The following is a 14,783-nucleotide window of genomic DNA, read 5'->3' as shown; positions in this document are numbered from 1 at the left end:
TAGAGACAACTGTGTTCTTCTGCAAAATGCATTCTGTTCAGCATGTGTATACCACGTGTGATTTATAACCTTATACTTGAGACACATTTGGAAATAAAATCACTTTATTCTAATTAATTCACAAACAAAAGCATGTTTAAGAGGCCACACAAACATCCGCCTAGCCCCAACTCAATATCATCTCAGGGAGCTTCTATATGGTGAGAATACCCTCTTCCACTGCAATCCTGAAGCACAAAAGCTACTAATGATTGAGGAGCGGTTAACTGGTGGCTTCACACTTTATATCTTCACTATCAATTATATTTTTAATGCTAAATCAACCTGGTCATGAGAGATGATTTTTCATGCCTTCAACTGGAACTTCTTGATTAAGCTAACCCTGCAAACAGAAAAGGCTTGTTAGAAGAGCACTAGCTACATATTCTCAACAAAACCAAAGTCCTCCAAATTATGAAAGCAGGGGTGAAGCCCAAGGTTATTAGTTTCTTTCATAAGCTGTTTAAGGCTGCAACCAATAAAACTTCAACTCTACACTTTGAAGCAGAAATATAGTTACTTTGGTATTAGACATAGTTTCATCAAAGACTTCTGATAAACTTGGCCATGCAATGTCTTAATTCCACAGTTCGACCACCTATAAGGATTAACTTCTCCCCTATCCCTATTTCCTACATAAATGAAGGTGGGGAACTTTGAGAACCACTAGCCCAGACCAGGGTTTTAAAACGTTTTTCTGTAAACAATCAGGTAAATACTTTTCGCTTTGTGGGCCATATAGTCTCTGTCACAACTGCTCAACTCTTCCTTTGCCATGGAAAGCAGCCATACACAACACCTAAATGAATAGGAGATGGCTGTTTCAATAAAATTACTTACAGAAACAGGTGTCAGGATGGCTTTGGTAAAGGGACCATAGGTGGTCAACCTCTGGCCTAGACCAATTCAGTATAAGAAGCCTGAAAAATGACTCTGTATATATTAAATATACTCTGTGACTCCATGAGAATCAACTATAGATTTATCCACAAAAACCCTTTCTAAGTTTCTAAATAAAATCTGCAGAACTATAAATAAATAAATAAATAAAAACGCAGGCGGGAAAATGAAAATAATCATTTTTAATAGGTGGTGAACTCTTAGATTGACAGGAGGAAATCACACAACAACAAGTTGACTGCCAACATTCCAGAGAACCTAAATCTCTAAGTCCCACCGAGGGATTTAATAAACTTCTCTCTCTCAAACGAGGTGTGCAGAATGACAATGCTCTATCAGATCTTGTGCTCATTCCTGGACTTTGGTGAAATCAGCACTAAGGCTATGCAATAACCACAATAAGATCTTAGCACACTAATCTATACCCGCCTAAGAAAGAATCAGATTCAGAACGTAACTGATTCTTCCTTAAGCAGGTAAAAGCCCAAGATAATGACTAGAAAACTCTGGACCAGCTCCTTGTTAGATTATTTTTAGAGTAATTTAAACAAAATCTCCTCTAATTTGTCAGTTTAATTTATTAAACACAGACTCCCTAAGTTTTATAAGGTCCAGGGGTACCATTCAGTGAATTAAGCAGATGCAAGTTCAACCATGGATTGATGTATCTATCACCTACCGTTCGCCAGTCTGCACTGTTTCAGCACCTCACTGAAACCTTCACAAAGCTTAAGGTCACCCTGGTTCTGGGCACACTCCAAAAACTGTTTCACCTCAAAAAGGCATGGGCCATTCTGCTGCTGCTGTGCCAGCTGGGTTCCCTGAGGCTCCTGCAAAGGCATAACATTCAGGATTGTTAAGAAAGGAAATCAGGGACTTCCCTGGTGGCGCAGCGGTTAAGAATCTGCCTGCCAATGCAGGGTACATGGGTTCGAGCCCTGGGAATGGGTCCGGGAAGATCCCACATGCCGCGGAGCAACTAAGCCCGTGAGCCACAACTACTGAGCCTGCACTCTAGGGCCCGTGAGCCACAACTACTGAGCCCACGTGCCTAGAGCCCGTGCTCTGCAACAAGAAGCCACTGTAATGAGCAGCAGGGCAGCCCCCTCCCAAAGCCTGCGCACAGTGAAGAGGAGCCCCCACTCGCCGCAACTAGAGAAAGCCCAAACGCAGCAACGAAGACCCAACGCAGCCAAAAATAAATGAATGAATGAATGAATGGAAATCAGACTTATACCCGAACAAAGAGCAATAACCACTCTCTGAGGTTAATTGGGGGAACAGAACTAGAACCAGATGCAAATTAAAGTTTCTATCTAATAACGTGGACAGTGAAAAAAATTAAAGGCAGAAAGAAATGAGCTTTAACAGAAATCCCAGTTGTCATCAGAAAGATTCATGAACAAAGATGCAAATTAAGTGGTTATCTGGGCATCTAAAGACCAGTGGTTCAATGATGTTTCATGGAGGAAAAAATGGGCCTACTACAGAAAAATAGATGGATGAGAGTTTTAAGTACATCAGAAATACAGTAGAGTATACACCCATGCTCCTTAGAGGAGAAAATTCACGTATCTCAGAAAGAAGGGCAGTGGCAAATATCAGGTAAGAGATGAGAGAGCACAGAGCCATCAAAAAGATTTCTGAACACTTAACGAAGATTGAGACTGAATTAGTTAAGTGTGACCATGACAAACAAAACATATATATGTATATGTGTATATATTTATATTCATTCATTCATTCACTCATTCATTTATTTATGCCAGGCCACACGGCTTCTGGGGTCTTAGTTCCCCAACCAGGGATTGAACCCTGGGCCCACGACAGTGAAAGCGGCAAGTCTTAACCACTGGACCACCCGGGAATCCCCAAAAATATTAAAAATAAGGGGTAAGTGGCTGTTTGACAGTCCATCAGGTCGAACTGCCACAATTCTACTCCTTGAGAAGAAATACCATTTGTCCAGGACTCTCTGACGCTGGCCTAAGTAAGGTACTAACTCAACTGCTGCCAAATATAGATAAACCATTCTCCACAGGTGGAGACAGTCCCAATACATAAGGCACTTACAACTAACTAGGTTTTCTCATAAATACACCACCGAAGAGAATGCTGCCCCAAATCTTACCTGGTAAGTGATGTCAGGCCTTGAGGGCTCAGCATTACTTCCTCCACTGAAGCCACCAGTGATGGCATGACCCAGAGTGTGGCCGACGGCAGAACCCACAGCCACGCCGGCTGCAGTGGTTGCCATCTGGGCCATCAGACCTGGCTGCCGAGGAGCAGCAGCAGGTGAGCCAACAGCAGATGGTGGAGCCACTGCTGGTGGCTGAGCTGCGGGCGCTGGCCTGGGTGCAGTTCTCATCTGAGGCGCCCGGCTGTGAAAGAAAGGAACAGAAAGTATAAAGTTCCCACTCCCAACCAAGTTTGGAAATTGTCAACTTTTTTTTTTTAATAAATCCAACAGGATATTAAGTCGATGCTATATTCTTTTTTTTAAAATAATATTTATTTGGCTGTACGGGTCTTCATTGCAGCATGTGGAATCTTCAATTGCAGCATATGGAATCTTCAGTTGCGGCATGAGGGATCTAGTTCCCTGACCAGGGACTGAACCCAGGCCCCCTGCATTGGGAGCGAGGAATCTTAACCACTGGACCATCGGGAAGTCCCAGGAAATTGTCAACTTAAATAAACAAACAAACAAACGAAAACCCCTTGTATATTAAAATAACCTCAGGATTTCATTTTAAATTATTAAATGCAAATACTACATACATACAAGAAAACCTTACAGAACACAATTCCCTGAACTATTTACATCATTTTCTCTTTAACCTTTTACGGTTGTAATCACCAAGTATAAATGTTTTTTTCCCTGCTTTTTTCCAACCATTTCCATGTATTCACAAAGTCTATAGTATCTTTAGAGAACACAGTTATTCCAATGTCATAAAAATCAATACAACTGTTAATGAGACAAAAGCCTCTACCTTCATGGAGCTGACATCCTATTGAGGGATCAAATAAATGTTAAGAAAAAAATATTGAGAGCAAGGGCAGCATGTTGTGGGATACTGCAATTTTAAGACAGTCAAGGGAGGTCTCACTGAGCTGGTAACAATTGAATGAACACGGAAAGATAGTTATCTGGGGAAATAAACTAATCCAATTCCTTCATTTTACAGATTAGAAAACTGAAGCCCAGTAAGTGGAAGTGACTTGCCTGAACTGTTATACCTAAACTGATTTCAACTATTTCCCATCTGTAGAACATTTGGATGCCTTCAAAATTTCACTAATATGTCCAATGTTGTTCCAAAAATCTTTCACACAGAAGATTTCTGCATTTTTAGATTGTGGTTTCCCTTCCTTTGGATAGCAGCGTCTTTCCATTACGTGAACTCCTTCCCTACGCTCCTAGCACGCAGTTTGAACACAATTCACCTTAGTCTAGAGAAGCAACGTGGTCCTCTGCTAAATGTCCTGAATTTGTCACCGGATAACTCAGGTCTAAGACCTGGCTTCTCTACTTATTGGTGGCATGACCTTGGACAAGTCACTTATTCTGAGTCTCCAGTTTCCTTATTCCTGTAAAACATGAAAATATCTACCTCTGAGGCTATCAGGAGGTGCAACTGTCAGTACATTTTACAAGTATTTTATCAACTAGAAAACGTCATGTACATGTGAGGCCTTAGTGACTGTGTCCCCTACTGGGCCGAGCCCTTAGAATGCTCACTGCTCCTGGAAGGTGCTCAAAGATTATTTACTGAATTGAAATACAATCGTTTCTCCTGATTATACTACCTTGCACTTTTTTTCTTGCTATTTTTAAAAAAAATTATTTATATAATTTACTTATTTTTGGCTGCATTGGGTCTCCGTTGCTGCGCGTGGGCTTTCTCTAGTTGCCGAGAGGGGGGGCTACTCTGCATTGTGGTGCGCGGGCTTCTCATTGCGAAGGCTTCTCTTGTTGTTGAGCATGGGCTCTAGCCACAAGGGCTTCAGTAGTTGTGGTGTGCGGGCTTCAGAAGTTGTGGCGCACAGGCCCAGCAGCTCCGCGGCACGTGGGATCCTCCCAGACCAGGGCTCGAACCCACATCCCCAGCACTGGCAGGCGGATTCTTAGCCACTGCGCCACCAGCGAAGCTTTTCTTGCTATTTCAGACGTTTCATTCAGATTACACTTAAGAATGTCCATTTCCTTCTAGAAGTGGCCTGTTTTAACTTAAAATGGACTCTAAGTATTTTAAGTAATAATTCATGGACATTCCAAATTAGCAAGTTTGCCACTAACGGGAAAACTAGCCAAACCACCTTACGGCGACCGGATGCGGGCCCACGCCGCCCCAACCTTCGGACGCCCCAGTCCCCCGCCGCCCAGCCGCCCCGAGGCCCAGCGCAACCTCCCTCTGCGTCACGGCGCCGGCAGGGCCCCAAACCTCGCGGTGGCCTCACCTGGCCGGAGGGGCTACGCGGGAAGTGCGGCTTCGGCTTCCACGAGGCATCTTAAACGCGGGACGAAGCAGGGTCTACAAGCGAAATACTCGCAGGAAACCCTGGCTGCTTCTGCGACGCGTGAGAGCGGAAGTTGGAAGGCGGGGCTGGACTCAGCGCGCGGCCAATCAGAGCACAGGCAGAGGCCTTCCTTTCGCCGACGTCTCCGCGGGTCTGAAGGTCACAGGAAGAGCAGGACGTCGTGGCGGCGCCTTGTCGTGCACGGTTTACGTCAGGAGCTCGGCGCCTGGACTGTTTAGAAAACCGGAAGTGTCCGTGGTTGTCGTGCAGACCTTGTCCTCCGAGCCTAGCGCGAGTCACAACCGCTAGCTGTTTGCTTCCTAGGGCACAAGGACCGTCGCTACTACCTTCAAACGTTTGCCTTATTAACATGGTAGGTCAGCTCCAATCTTGAGTGAGTGAGTCAGAGCTCTGGCGTGATTGTCGCTGGACCTTGGGCCAGTTACTTAACCGTTCTCACCATTAAGTTACTCATTTGGGTAAATATTTTTTGAGGCACAATGTGGGCACATAATAAGACGGAAAACTTTAGGGGTCGACAGAGCTGAGTTGGTTCTACTTGTATTTTGTCCGTGGATCCAGTCAACAAAAGTTAAATTCAGACAGTAATAATGCCTTACATTTATGTATTTCATACATTTTCAAACCCCTTTCATATATTATAGAATTTGTGCCCGTAATTGATATGGTATTCGTTCACTGATAATCGAGATGTTCTGATCTCCAAGTGCTAGCTAGGTTCTGGAAACAGAGCAGGAAATAAGACTACCTCCAAGGGGTTTAAATTCAGGGAGGCAAGAGACAAACACCTACATAAATTAGATGGTGGTGATATGAAGCGAAAGCAGGGTAAGGGTGGTAGGGAGTTAGGGGTTGGAGAGGGCATGAGTCTTTGAAGAGGAAGTATTTGAATGGAGTCCTTGAGGAAGTGCGGAAGCAAGCCTCGTGTTTATCAAGGGTACGAGCATTCCTGGCAAAGGGAATGGCAACTGCAAAGGCCCCAAGGATCTGTGCTTCAGTGATACTTGGTGTGAAATGCTTTTAACAGTACACTTTAGCGCCTCTGCAGTAGGGGACAAGTTAACTAGTGGCATTTCACGGGGGGCTTCATGGGACAGTCCTTGGGGGTGGGGTGGGATTTATGGAGGAGAGAAAGCAGAGGTAGAACCTCCATTTCTGCTTGGATGCCAATCAGAAATTTCCCCCTTCCACCAGAGGTAGCAGAGTTTAACACAGCCTTTCCAGCAACAGCAGAATGTTTGTGGAACTGAGGGGTAAATCATGCAAAAAACTTTTGTGAAAAACAAAGTTTTATTTTCACAGAACTTTTTAAAGAAATGAAAGGTTTACAAATGATAAGCCTTTGTATTCGCCTTTGGATAATTCATAAAAAGAGATGGGAGAAAGGAACTTTATTCATAAAGAACATTCTGGCACCAGAAGGGCTTAGAGTGAGCAGAGCTTTGGACAGACAGGCATGCAGACCAGAACAGAGACAATTTAATCATACTTAGCTAAGTCACTAATTCCTAAATTGAAGAGAGAAAACTAGATGTTTGTACAAGGTTATTTTGTGATAGTAAAAGATTAGACAATCTAAATTCCTGTCAGCAGAATACAGGTAAAAAAAAATTATGGCACATTCACACAATATGCAGCTATAAAAAAGAAAGAAGTTTTTCTGTGTATTGATATGAAATGATTTCCAAGGTAAACTGTCAAGAGAAAAAAAGCAAGGGGCAGAATTGAATATAGGGTGCTGTTTGTGAAATGGAGAGAAAAGCCCATAGTGTCCATGCATAAAATATCTTTAGCTGATAACACTGGTTGCCTTCAGGCAGTGGCACAGGGGTGAGACTTTTACTGATAAAATTTTCTCTCTCTTGGATTTTGAAACAGTTAATGTATTACCTCTATTCAAAAAAAAAGGACATGTAAAAAGTTAAAATGAATAGCAAAAAAGTGGGAATTGAAAATAAATAGAATTCTGCTACCTATCATTTGCAGTTTGGTGGGTTAGGTGTGCCGAAGTTCACACTTTAGTAAAATTTATACACCAACTTATTCCGTAGTGATCACAGTCATTCTCAACAAATGCAATTACAGTGATCAAAATTTGAACAACAAACTCTTGCAGGCATTGTTACAGATATTTGATACAGATATTTGGCTGAGTGGACTTTTGATGATTGCAATAAAAATTCTACTGAAATTAGGTGGTAAATATCAGAAGTTTTAAAACTGTGCAGACTCTGTTCCAGAAATTCCATGTCTAAGAATTTGAGAAAGTCATGAATGTGAAAGAAATTAGCCATAAGGATGTTGATTTAACAAAATGTATAAAATAGGGAAAACGTGAAATAACCTAAGTGTCCTGCAATATACAATTAGTTAAATAAGTTATAATACATACATACAATGAAATGCTATGCAGCCATTTAAAATGTTGTGAAAGAATATCTGAAGTGAGAAGTATCTTCACAAAACACCAAGTGAAAGAGCAGGTTACAAAGTAGTATACATAGTATGTTTGTATTTTGAGAAAGTTCTTTTATATTTTAAAGGCTGTAATTATATACATCCCAGTAGTGGTGTTATCCATTGGATAGTGATTTCTTTCTTCCTTCCTTTTTTTTTTTTTGGCTTGTCTGTATTTTCCAATTTGTCTACAGTGAACACACAATAATTAAACCTACATTGGTGGTTTAAAATATGTCCTCAAATTCCTTGACACTCCCTTCAAAAGGTGGAGCCTAATTCCTCTCCAGCCTCCTGAAAGACCCTGAGTTAGAATCATCCAGCTAAGCCACTCCCAAATTGTTGACCCACAGAAACTGAGATAGTAATTTGTTACACAGCAATAGGTAACTAATACACATAACTTCTACAGTGAGCATATTTAAATTTTAAAAGCTCTAGTATCTAAAATGAGCAAAATCTAGTTAGAACATCTTACAGTGTTGCTTTAACATAGCTGATGTCTGGGTATGCTGTACTTTACAGCAGGAATTGTGTAGGAACTGAGATGTTTAAGACATTAAGGTCCATACACTGTAAATGCAGTTTTTTCTTTGGATAACTAAGACATAGTTATATGAATATAGTGACTTGCACATATCAGACAAAAAAGAATGAATGAATGAATTAAACTGTTGATTTGAAAGTACAGAATACTATAAAACAAATGGTTAAGTGGTGTTTATATGAAGTTCTAAAGGATTTTAAAGGAATGGACATTCAGTGTGGATGAATGCTTCTGGGAGAAAGTGGCACTTGGTGCCACTTTCACTTAGGTGAAATTAGTTTTAGAAAAATTAAAATTGTAGAGGGCACACTGAGTAGCACAGCACAGATTCAAAGGAAGAAGCAGAATTGAATATGGTGAAGTTAGAGGACAGAAAAGACATGTGTCACGAACCAGTGTGTTTTTGGAAGTTGTGAGAAACAAACTTAAGAAAATCCAATAGATGGGGACTTGCCTGGTGGTCCAGTGCCTTCCAATGCAGGGGACGCGAGTTCCATCCCTGGTCGGGGAACTAAGATCCCACATGCTGCGAGGCAACTAAGCCTGCGTGGCACAACTAGAGAGAGAAAACCCGCATGCCACAACTAGAGAGAAGCCTGTGCGCTGCAAGGAAAGATCCCGTGTGCCGCAATGAAGATCCCATGTACCACAGCTAAGACGCGATGCAGCCACAAAAAAAAAAAGAAATGCAATAGATGATTTGCAGCACAATATAAGGCATCTAAGCTTTTTGGCCTGCAAGGTTAGAGCAGCACTGAGGATCTTTATATTATTAAAATGGTCTTCTGAAGATTAATCTGGACATGTTTGAGATATAGCAGAGGGAGACTAGGGGTAAGGAAAAAAATCCTGAAGGCTAAGACAGTGGTGATGTGGACATTATTACTAATTATTTGAGTGCCTATTGTATACCAGGCACTGAGAGCTTTACGTGCGTTATTTCATTTATGCCTCACAAGAACTCTTGAAATAAGTACTGTATCATCCCTATTTTATAGGTAAGGAAACAGGTGCTTAGAGTTTAAGCAACTTGCCCAAGTCCATACAGGTGTTTGACTCCAAAGTGAAGACTCCTACCATACCACACTGCCTGAATGTTGGAGACATTTTAAAATAATGAAGTGAGTGAAAGAATTTAAGACTTCCTTGGCAGTCCAGTGGTTAAGACTCCGCACTCCCAATGCAGGGGGCAATGGTTCCATCCCTGGTTGGGATACTAAGATCTTGCATGCCGCATGGTGTGGCCAAAAAAAAAAAAAAAAGGACTTCGTGACTAGAGAGGAAGGAGAAGAGGGATCACGTTCTGTAAACTTAAAAATAATTACCATTGGGGCTTCCCTGGTGGCGCAGTGGTTGAGAGTCCGCCTGCCAATGCAGGGGACGCGGGTTCATGCCCCGGTCCGGGAAGATCCCACATGCCACAGAGCGGCTGGGCCCGTGAGCCATGGCTGCTGAGCCTGCGCGTCCGGAGCCTGTGCTCCGCAACGGGAGAGGCCACAACAGTGAGAGGCCCGTGTACCGCAAAAAAAAATAATAATAATAATAATTACTATTTATTGAGCACCGGTTATGTGCCAAGCCCTTAAGGGTGTCACATTTTATTTATTTTATCTATAATCCTGTTTGGCGAGGTAAACCAATATTATTCCCATTTTACAAATGCAAAACCTGAAGCATGGTGGAACTTGAAAGTAGCTACCACTCAGAAGTTTGCTGAATGCCAGATTGATGAACACCCATAGCTAGGATTAAAATTCAAGTTGCTCCTTCCAGAACACCACCCTTCTCCCCCAACAAAGGACTCACCGCTGGGCGCAGAGACCTGACTGAATGCAGAGTGAAGAGAAAGAAAAGGGACCCTGCCATACTCTGCATAATTTTTAAACTATAACCCTAGTTCTTGGACATGGAGTTTGTGGGTGGTTCTGAACCACAGAAGGATGTCTACAGTTGAGGAAAACTGTGATGCTGGGAAGAGTGAATGCTTTTGAGTATCTGTTATGCCAGGTATGCTGTATGACCTCTGGAAAGTTACTTGAGTTCTGTGCCTCAGAATCCCGTCCGTAAAATGGAGCTAGCATTCGCTTCAAAGAATTGCTGTGGGGTCAGCAGCGCAGAGAATTCCTATCTTTGTTCTGCCCACATTCGTCTTTGTGACCTCTTCTTTGCAGATAAGAACTCAAATATTTGTGGACTTGAAACAAGTTACCACAGCAACTTAAAAAAAACACCAGAAGAGTTAAAATGCCATTCTTGCTGCTCTTTTAATTAAAAACCCTAAACAGGCATACCCACTTGGATGTTTCTTAATTAAGAATCAGTGAGGAAAAGATACTGAACTTAAGCGATGTCGAAAAGAAGTTCTGTTGACCAACATGGACTGTTCCCCTTAGGACCAGAGTTATAGCTGGAGTCAGAGAAAATACTTTTATCAGGTCCTTTGGGTATGGGTATCCTGTTGAAAACCAGACAAAAACAAAAACCAATTCTCTTTAGTCCGTGCATAAACACTGGAAGTAAATCCCTTACTTGTATTTTTAGAAAGATGTTTTCTGCGTTTCCTAGCCCCTTCTACCCAACTAAAAAATTCCAAAAGGTAGAATTTTAACTGCCGCCGGGAGACAGGCTGGGAGTTGAGGGGGCCCAGCTAATGACTCGCTACGCGGGGCAGCCTCAGGAGGGGGCGACTGTGCCCCGTTCGAGTTGCAGGGGGCGGACCGGAGCGCTCCCGCGGGCCTGCACGCACCAGCACTCAGGCGAGACGGGTGCGCGGCCGGGGCTGCAGCTGGCGCTGGCGACGCTTGCGCTGGCCGTTGAGGAGCTTCTGCGCGATCCTGCGCTCGTGGCCGCCGGGCACCCGCCAGTTGGTGCGCAGTTCCCGCTCGCGCCGCGTCCGGCCCTTGCTGCGCCCGGCCCCGCAGGCCGGGAAGTCGCGCAGGTAGTAGTAAGCCGGACAGTCATAGAGCTCCTCCTCGGAGCCAACCAGCGGCCACGCTTCGGGTGGCGGCAGCTGGGCCTGACCCTGGACACCAGGAAACGCCAGGTCCATCGCGCCTGGCCTCCTGGTCTGCCGCTCGCGCGCCCGTGCGCGCGAGTTTGTGGAGGCCCCCCGCTCCCAGCGCTTCGGTTGGCTCCGCCGAAGGGGGCGGGGCCTAGGGCTGACGTCACAGGACCGGGAAGGTGCTCAGCGCGACGCCTCTGCGATCTGGCACCTGGAACCGTGATCCTTTCCTCCATCCCGGCCTGTGCGCCGCCTGAGCGAGAAGGGTATTTGGCAAAATTCGATCAAACACTTATGTCGGTCAAAAATGGGAAATTATCCAAGTATCAAGTGTGAGGGAGCTGTGCATTACTCCGGCGGACTTTTATCAGCATTGAACATTTTGTTAGGCTATTTGATGACAGGAGTAAGTGCTCAATAAATGATGCAAAGTGAAAAATGAGCTTCTGAAGTAATATCTCTGGTATCCCAGTAATATATATTTAAAACATGTCTGGAGTGAAAGGAAATGCGCTGGAATGCTAAAAGTATTTCTGGCTGGTAGGGACATACACACATTAGTTCTTTTTTCCTTTCCACAGTCCACGTGTTTGATAAGGGGTACGAATTAACTGTATTAAGCGAGCGAGCGATTAAGAAGGGAAAGTCACCCTGCCTGGTGCAAGGCCGGGAACCGCGTGCAATTTCGGATTATCAGCAGGTGCCCAAGCCCTGCGGCCAGGGGACGCTAAAATTGTGGTAGCTTGATGCGCCGGCAGTTTTGGGGTGAGGGCCGAGAGTTGGGAGCGGCCGCGCGGGGGAACCAGCGCGAGCCCAGCGTCCCACCCGCCAGCCCCGGTTGCGCCCAGCCCCGCGGGCGTTGGGGGAAGGATGCTCCCCGAGAGCTGCAGAGGCGAGAGGAATCAGGCCGAGTGGCCTACGCTCAGAAAAGTCCAGACCTACCTCCTCGCCGAGGGCAGCTGCACAGCTGAGCAGGAGTCATTAACACCCTGCGGCACCCGAGGCTCTGCGGTGACTACCCGGTCTAATTACCTAATTACTGTCTCGGTAAACGCTGCTCTCAGGGAGTTATTGCGAAGAATGCCTTTGTTTTGGTTTGGTTTAACTAGCGCAGATAATTCTCTTCCCACGAAAATTGCATCTATCCCCTCGGGGATTTTCTTTTTAATAGATCGAAAATAATTCAATACTTTAAAAAAAAGTCCTTTTCAGGTATTTGATCTTGCTGAGTTTCTGTCTGTGACCAAGTTGCCAATTTGAGTTTTTTTTCTGCTCTCTCAAGTATCCCTGGTGGGGCGTGGCCTACATACCACGCTCTGAGGGCAATTTTGTTAGTTCCTTAAATGAGCAAATCCCAAGAGAGAGTTTTTAATAAAACGCAGAGAGGATTTTCTCTTCCACCCACGTGTCTTACACCTGCTACTGGGAAAGAGAAGCTAATATTTATCCCTCTACCACCCTCCCACACATCATCTCTTTTAAAAACTCTCTTTAGAATTTGTTATGAAAATATTCAGACCTTCTCAGAAGTGAAAATAGAACAAAGAACTCCCGTATCCCATCACATGGATTCAACAATTATCAAGATCCTGTCAGGTTTGCTTTACCCCTTTCTGTTTTGCTCTGCTGCAGACCTTACGTCATTTTACTCCTGTATATCTCAATATACAGCTCTAAAAAACTAGACTTTTTTCCATAACCTCAATGCCATTTTCATACTTGACAAAGTCAGCTTGGCCCTGTTATCATCTAAAACCCAGTCCAGAATCAAATTTCTCTGATTGTCTAAAAGACAATAGAAAACATACAACTCAGAATACATACAGAATCTACACATGAAATTTTCTTGTATGGTGTTTAAGTCTCTTATAATCTAGGGTGGGCCCCTGCCCTTTTCATTTTTCCCTGTCATGACTTGCTGCAAAAACTGGGTCAGTTGTCCTGTAAAATGCCCCACTTTGTGGATTTTTCTGTTTCCTTGTCGTGTCATTTAACTTCTTCCTCTCTCTCCCATATTGTGTAAATGGAGGTTGGCTCTAGAGGCTAGGAGGTGATGTGTGTTGGTATCACACCAGGAGACCCGCAATAGCTCATGGTCCCAGTTTCAGTGATCAGTAGGCTCAGGTGGTGACAGCCTGCCCCTGCAATTGTATAGTTCCACATTAAGCTTTTATCTAATAGTTTCAACCATAGTTCATTGCTTTATTTGCTGTTTTGTTCATCTGCTATTATCTCATTAGGGGCTGTGAAATGGTAATTTTCTAATTCAATCCTTTCTTCCACATTTATTAGCTAGAATTCTTTCCCTCATGAATTTAGACTCTTTGGTTACCCTGATATATCTTTTTTCTTCCAGTTTTATTGGTATATAGTTGATGTACAGCACTGTATAAGGTGTACAGTGAAATGATTTGACTTAATACTTCATGAAATGAGGACCACAGTAAATTTAGTGAACATCCATCATCTCATATAGATACAAAATTGAATAGAAAAACATTTTTTTCTTTGTGATGAGAACTCAGGATTTGCTCTGTTAACTTTTGTATATCACATACAGCAGTGTTAATTATATTTATCATGTTGTATGTTACATCTCTAGTACTTATTTGTCTTATAGCTGGATGTTTGTATCTTTTGACTACCTTCATCCGATTCCCCCTCCCCCCCATACCACTCTCCCACACATTACCACTAGACCTGTCCTACAAGAAATGCTACAGGGATTCCTTCAGGTTGAAATGAAAGGACGCGAGACAGTAACTTGTAGCCAGATATAGACATAAAGATCCCTGTTAAAGGTAAATACATGGGCACATATAAAAACCTATTGTTGGGGCTTCCCTGGTGGTGCAGTTGTTGAGAATCCACCTGACAATACAGGGGACACGGGTTCGATCCCTGGTCCGGGAAGATCCCACATGCTGCGGAGCAACTAAGCTCATGCGCCACAACTACTGAGCCTGTGCTCTAGAGCCCGTGAGCCACAACTACTGAGCCCACGTGCTGCAACTAGTGAAGCCCGCGTGCCTAGAGCCCGTGCTCCACAATGAGAGAAGCCACCACAATGAGAAATCCGCGCACTGCAACGAAGAGTAGCCCCCACTCGCCGCAACTAGAGAAAGCCTACACGCAGCAAGGAAGACCCAACACAGCCCAAAATAAATAAAACCTATTGTTATAAATTTTTTTGTAACCCCACTTTTAATTTTTCACAGGATTTAAGAGACAAATGCTACAGTAATCAAAACATGTAGTACTGGAATAAGGCAGACATATACACCAATGAATCAG

At 43.6% G+C, this 14,783-nt stretch overlaps 2 protein-coding genes across 2 annotated transcripts; both read right to left on the bottom strand.

The window, feature by feature from the left end:
* Nucleotides 1-86: 86 nt before the first annotated feature.
* CHCHD2 (coiled-coil-helix-coiled-coil-helix domain containing 2) lies at nucleotides 87-5,558 on the bottom strand. The gene is made up of 4 exons (XM_022588182.3): nucleotides 5,404-5,558; nucleotides 3,071-3,320; nucleotides 1,619-1,769; nucleotides 87-382 (listed from the first exon to the last, which is right to left on the bottom strand). The coding sequence occupies exons 1-4, from the start codon at nucleotides 5,451-5,453 to the stop codon at nucleotides 372-374; spliced, it is 462 nt and encodes a 153-aa protein (XP_022443890.1). The 5' UTR covers nucleotides 5,454-5,558; the 3' UTR covers nucleotides 87-371.
* A 100-nt stretch (nucleotides 5,559-5,658) lies between these two features.
* NUPR2 (nuclear protein 2, transcriptional regulator) lies at nucleotides 5,659-13,835 on the bottom strand. The gene has a single exon (XM_089895847.1). It carries the CDS (start codon nucleotides 11,535-11,537, stop codon nucleotides 11,241-11,243), a length of 297 nt encoding a protein of 98 aa, XP_089751973.1. The 5' UTR covers nucleotides 11,538-13,835; the 3' UTR covers nucleotides 5,659-11,240.
* Nucleotides 13,836-14,783: the final 948 nt, after the last annotated feature.

This window comes from Delphinapterus leucas, chromosome 15 (genome assembly GCF_059928025.1).
Source record: "Delphinapterus leucas isolate spDelLeu-1000000601 "Yukka" chromosome 15, BTC_Dleu_Yukka2, whole genome shotgun sequence".
Classification (NCBI taxonomy): domain Eukaryota; kingdom Metazoa; phylum Chordata; class Mammalia; order Artiodactyla; family Monodontidae; genus Delphinapterus; species Delphinapterus leucas.
This window is presented reverse-complemented; position numbering and strand designations above follow the sequence as displayed.

Coding starts and splice junctions, on each gene's coding strand:
- CHCHD2 (XM_022588182.3), bottom strand. CDS start 5,453: ATGCCTCGTGGAAGCCGAAGCCGCACTTCCCGCGTAGCCCCTCCGGCC. Junction 3,321..5,403: donor CGCGTAGCCCCTCCGGCCAG/GTGAGGCCACCG, acceptor TTTCTTTCACAG/CCGGGCGCCTCAGATGAGAA. Junction 1,770..3,070: donor GGCCTGACATCACTTACCAG/GTAAGATTTGGG, acceptor ATGCCTTTGCAG/GAGCCTCAGGGAACCCAGCT.
- NUPR2 (XM_089895847.1), bottom strand. CDS start 11,537: ATGGACCTGGCGTTTCCTGGTGTCCAGGGTCAGGCCCAGCTGCCGCCA.